Source organism: Coloeus monedula, assembly GCF_965178545.1.
Source record: "Coloeus monedula genome assembly, chromosome: Z".
In the NCBI taxonomy this organism is placed as follows: Eukaryota; Metazoa; Chordata; class Aves; order Passeriformes; family Corvidae; genus Coloeus; species Coloeus monedula.
Window position 1 is genome coordinate 32,855,734 of NC_138822.1, and position 6,000 is coordinate 32,861,733.

The following is a 6,000-nucleotide window of genomic DNA, read 5'->3' on the forward strand; positions in this document are numbered from 1 at the left end:
TCAGAGACATATTTCTTAGCAGTAAGGATGAACTATCATGTCATCTTACTCTCATGGCTGATTGTATGTGTTCTGTGCCCTCAGATGATGTCCTGAGTGGTACTGGTCCAAAAAGCCAACAGAGTGATTTCTAGAAGGTTTGTACTGCCCGCAGTCAGGGAGGATGGATAGATTCAGTCCATTTATAAAGTCAGCACTAACTAATGGACTTGGGCCTTAGGAGTGCTGTGGGGAATCAGGCTGATCCTGGAGTCAGACAGCTTAGGAGTGACTTAGGATGTCACTACGACATGGGCTGGAGCATAGAAACATCACTGAAGCCTCTCCTTTTCTTGGTACTTTTTCCTGAAGGTGTCTCTGGTGATGGGAGCCTCCCTTTTGCTCATGTCACTACTAAGCTTGCAGTCTCCCCTGACAGACAAAATTCCAGGGCACTGCTCAGCAGGTACTCCTACCTATTGCTCTGTTTTCTGAAGCTTCTCAGTGTAATATTGGACAGTACAAGACAGGTCACATCTGCAACTTCCACCATTTTAAGTTAGCACTTTGGGTGTGTGGTTTTGGAGATCTTTCTTACTCTTAAGTCTGAAGAACTTAGCTTAATACACCGGTGACTTTTTCTGCTTACAAACCCTAGAAGACTTAAGGAACTCCTCATCTTGTTCTGGGTTGTAGATGAACATCCCGGTGTTGAAACAAGGCTGTATCTGTCTGTGATGCAACAGGTCCATAGAAGATCCTATCCATCTGCATACTGATACTCTAAAAATAGTAAATACTAGTAATACCTAGAAATGCTATCTATATAGGGTATGTTTTAGTTTGTTCCGGGAACAACTAAGAACTTGTAGAAGAAGGTTCTTGCTGATTCTTTACTAATGCTGCGTCTCGATACATATCCAGTAGTAGAGCCCAAAAAGCAATGGAATGACTGTGAGTGAGAGCCACACACTTCAAGATCAAAAGCACAGTACAAAATTCTTCCAAGATTGTCTCATTTCCTTTTAGAATTTGGTTTTCTGTTTCGCATATACAGAAGTAATCTCAAATTACAAGGTAATTCATGAAGTTTTTGAATACATGACAGTTGTGTTACTTAAATTGTATTTCCAAACTCTTTATTCTAACCATGACAAATGTGATTGTTCAGCTTGATGCCCTGGAGACCATTTTACAGTCTGTCCTTGAAGCCAAATCTGACCCAGAATCTGCTGAACAAGCCAAGAAATTAGAGCAGAAGTCACAATGTGCAGAGTCAGAAGAAACAGAGCAGTCTAAAGTACCTGAGTACTACAGCCGATTCAAGGTAAGACAGTTTAATTTATCTAAATATTCTAAGCTGTGGTAGATCTCTGTGATACATACTAGAAAATATAAATGCTGATTTACTATGGCTAGTAGACTGGCACCCCTTCAGTGCATGAGGAGTTCTGTTTGGCATTTTTGAAACTGATGTCACCTTGCATTTTCACTTCTCCAAACAGGAAACAGTAGCCTACAAAGACATAAAAGCTCAAGGCCACTTGTGTTTAGTCTGTCTGCTGGAATTTTATCTTCACTTTTCATACATCAAGATGATAACTCCAGTCTTATTTGCAAAAGTGATATGTCATTAGAGACCCATTATTTGACCTTGTGTGGGGTCTTGCTCATTAAAATAAATTGTGATAGGTGTGAGACTACCCTGACTTTATTGTCCATTTGTGTACATTGTAATTATGTATAACAGTAAGAAACACAAAAAGCTGTTCATTAGAGCACATCTATATAATGAGTGCATTTTATTTGATCATGTCGTAGCTATAAATTAGCTAAATGAGCTAATTTTTTTTATCATCTCTGATTTGTGCTGTGGTAACTTCAGGTTGAAACTCATCTGGCTTATAGTTCCAGGAGCAGTACTCTTTCCATAGCCCATCAGTTTCCATTGTTGCTATCACCTGGATGGCTGCGACCTTGAACAGTTGTGCTGGATACAGACTGTTCTAAAGAAATTTCAAAAGTTTAAAGACTAGTAGCCTGTGGTTTCAACTCACACGCACACACTTCTCCTTGCTTTAATTTTTACTTATATAACTTTGCTACTTATCTTTAGATATTAAGATTTTGTTGTAGGCAGTTAAAACTTTTTAATTGAGGTGTTTGGGAATCAGTGGGTGCTCAGCATATGGTAATTAATGCCTGGATGAATTACAGTGAATTAGGTAAACACAAGTGTCCTTTGAAGGAGGGAGTGAGACATTTTATGTGTCTCTCATTGTCTATGCATTATCTAGCCTTGGGGAAAATAATGCAGAGTGTTCAAAATGAGGTCTGAATATCAAATTGGGGACTAGTGCCAAGAGTGTGGTTTTCTTCTCAGCTCAACCTTTCCACAAATTCCATAATTAGCCCAATTCAGACATTCCCTGGTGTGGCAGTTAGTGACTTTTGGCCAAAAAACTAGTCCCAGTGTTTAAGATCTGACCAGGAAAGTCTGAATATGAGAAAGACGTAGCCCCTATGTGGCATCTAGGCATCCAACAGTAATTGTATGTCATTAAGCCAAAATTCCTGGTTGTCTGAATGAGAAAAGGAGCTCTTGAGTCAGGATGCCATTTCAGCTAAGCCTGAAGGAGTTCCTAGATTCTTCTCTCAAATCCATTAGGCCAGCAATAGCCACTCTTCCCAGTTGAGTCCTGGGACACCTACCTACAGGTGTAGTTTACAGGGCAGAGTAGCACACTAGAAATCCATACAAGTGTGAGGGAAGGTGGCAGCTCTGAATCAGCCTGGTTATGTGTGCCTTCCCAGCTGCTGTCCCAGCACAGGTATCTCCCTCTTCTGTGTAACCCCAGCACAGGGTTTGCACTTCTGCTGCTAAAAACAATTCAGTTGTGCTTTGTCCAGCCCTGCATTAATTAGCCAGTACATCCAAGTCTTTCTGCTTGAGCTCAAAACCAATTGCTTCTTCCTCCTGCACTCCCAGTTCTGTTTCACAAATCATACACCACAATACAAGGAAAAGCGTATGGATTTGCTCCAGACATACACGTGCTCCTCCATGGTACTCCATGGAATGGCTTCTGTGTCTGATACCAACCTTCAGAACAACCGTTTGTGGAAGTACCTGAAAAAGGCATGGAAGTCTAACAGATATGGATACTTGTCCTTTACTTCCACTGAAACAAACAGGACTTGAGGGCATTTGGCTCTTTCCAGAAAAAGCCGTTAGAGTTGTAATCTAGACTCTGACACTCATTTGTATTGTAATTACCTGTTTTCAGATCCCGTATGCTGGGGCTTACTGCTCAGTATAGCATTCCTCAGGCAATTCTTTCCATCTGTGTCAATGATCAGTAGGCAGCAAACATTTTATCACATAAATGCTTGGGAACACCTTCTCTAAAAGCAGTGTACCTTCTTGTCTGCATGCAGAGCCCTGGAGACTGCTTATGAAAATCATGATTTAGCCATTTAAGAATGTGCCCTTTTGGTACCTGCGGGACATAAAACCTGCTGCTTTCCTAAATCAGTATCACTAATGTATAAGAGAAGAGCAGGAAGTATTCCAGGATACCACTGATACCAGTAAATGGCTTGGGAGACAAGACCTGCTAGTTTACAGTTTATTGCCTTTCTGTAGTTCAATTTCCTGTTTTTATGTTCAGCCCCTTTTCACCACATTCTTGGTAGAGTTTAATGGGAAGTGTGTGAATGATCTAAACTAGTTACATTTAAACTATGTATCTAATCTGTAACATGAGCATGCCGTCAAGTTTCTTCCCCAAACCTAAGCTGTACAGTCTCTTCAGTTTTCTTACTGATGCCTTATGTACTTACTGATCTCAAATACAATGGAGACTAATACACCTAAATAAGTTTATTGAGTTTGGTTTTAGTCCATTAGCCTTGAAGACATTGACTTTGTTTTCATTCTTTATCATAAAATCAAAAAGCAGACAGAACCAAACACCCAAGCCCCTCAGACCTGCATGTCTAGCATTTTAAAGAGTCTTTAATCTGCTGTCTGTCCAGTTTAGACCTCCAAAGTAAAACACAACAAAGCCTGCAGTTGTGTTGGCTAAGGGAGGGAGAAGAGTAGAGGCTTCAGAGGGGACATAATAGCTTCCTGCCTAAGAACAAGTCAGAGCCTCCAGATGGGAGCTGAGGGGAAGTGCCCATGCAGATTATTGCTGGCATGAGCTCGGGTAGGAAGAGCACTGTGGACCAGCTGCACAGTGCATAAACTTTCAGTGATAACTGGAAGTCTGGATATCTGCATGCCTCTAGAACTGCATTTTGTTGGGAGGAGAACAATCCACACATCTTCTTTCCATTATCCTGCAATGCAAAACAAGAAGTTCAATCATTCAAATGAAAAACATATGGATGTACCTTTCATTAGAACACATACTTATTTTAAATATTTTTGCAAATATTGGGCTGAGTAAAATGTTTTATTTAAAAGAACTTGGGAAAATGTGTTGTTATCTAGTGAGTGAACAAGGGATAAAGAATTTTCCAGTGCTGTATCATCTCCTTGCTTGTGTATCTGCACTTTCAAGGCAATTAATCAGAATGTTAGGGAGCCATCAGGCTAAAGATTACAGAAAGCCAGAAATAGTATCGCTGGGTGATTCATCATCTTAAGTGAATTAACATTTTTATGCTGTAGGAAATCCAGATAAGTAAAGCTCAAGAAAGAAAACGGGAGTTTCTTACTGAAGCTTTGCTCTTAGTTTTAGTGTAGAATATCCCTGAAAAAATATCCCTTGCTGTAACAGTGTTGCATAATCTATGCAAGTGTAGTCACACCTCAGACACAGGAAGAAAAACTATGGGAGCTACTTACTTTGCTGTTAGAAAGAGAACATTTGAAATGAGTGAACCTGTTGGGAGGGATGCTGATGCAGGCAGTGTGGATGAAATCGTGCAACTGGTTTTGAGGCAAGACACAAACCCAAAGTTTTTTGTTTCTATTCATTGTGGTTGACTAGTCAGCTGATCTTTGTTAATACCAGATAACTGAACTTGGAAAAAGAAGAGAACTCGAGTAGTTAACGAAAATGAAATTTCACTGGTTCAGTTTTATTGCTAAGAAGAAGAATGGTCTAGAGGTTAGCATTTCAAGAAATGGTAGCAACTACCACAGCTGAAACACTTTCCTGTGAGTTACCTGGCCTGTGCAGCAGCAGCAGCAGCAATAATAATAATAATAATAATTCAATCAGTGATATGTTGGTTATAGAGAAGTATTTTGTGTCTGACTGTTTCGTGATTGACTGGCTTTCTCCTTGACACTCCCTACCAAATCTCTCTTTTTCTGACAGGAGCTGTACTCCAAGCTGCATTCACTTGGCAAGGTTGAATCTGAAAGCCTGTTAACCCTGACCACCCAACTTGTCAAGGAAAAACTGCCAGAATGTGAAGCAGAAGACATTGCAAAACATGAGCAGAACCTGAAGAAGTGGGAAGAACTACAAGTACTTCTCATTGAGAGAGAAAGAGAGATGAGAGAACAGGCTAAGCAGGAAATGGAAGCTAGGAAGCTAGCTAAAGCATCTTAAAGCATCTGCTTAGTACTGGAACTAGGAATGCAGTGGTATGCATTCTTCTGTCAGTGAACTGAAGTGCTCACCATTATTAATATTTCGCTTCAATCATGCTGCAGGTGTGACTGCTGTATGGAAATTAAGCATCCCACTTTGCCTGTTTCCTGAAGTAAAGCACATGTGGTTTAGAAATCTTCATCCTGTGTATGATGTATTTTCCTTCTACCACCACCCGGGCAAGAGATGGGATAGGGACAATACAAAGAAACAAAGCCATAAGGGGTAGCTTGCCTGTTATGAAAGGTCTAGAGGGTGGAAGGAACAAAAGAAAAGGGAAGAATTTCAAACGCAAGTTGTTTCAGTAGGAGTTTCTCACAGGAAAGAATGTCTTTGCTACTCTGAACTTCAGACACTTAAGAGGATTAACGTATGTTGATTGGGTTTTTTTCTTTTTCCTAACCCATTT

The 6,000-nt window shown here is 40.3% G+C and overlaps 1 protein-coding gene across 2 annotated transcripts in view; it reads left to right on the forward strand.

Annotated features, from left to right (window-relative positions):
• MRPS27 (mitochondrial ribosomal protein S27) overlaps positions 1–5,732 on the forward strand; it is a 43,664-nt gene extending 37,932 nt beyond the window's left edge. For both annotated transcript variants that reach the window (XM_082300841.1, XM_082300840.1), the window contains exons 10-11: positions 1,151–1,306; positions 5,313–5,732. In XM_082300841.1, the coding sequence (XP_082156967.1) occupies positions 1,151–1,306; positions 5,313–5,549 (393 nt within the window). In that variant the 3' untranslated portion in view covers positions 5,550–5,732. The remainder of the gene's footprint in view (positions 1–1,150; positions 1,307–5,312) is intronic.
• Positions 5,733–6,000: the final 268 nt, after the last annotated feature.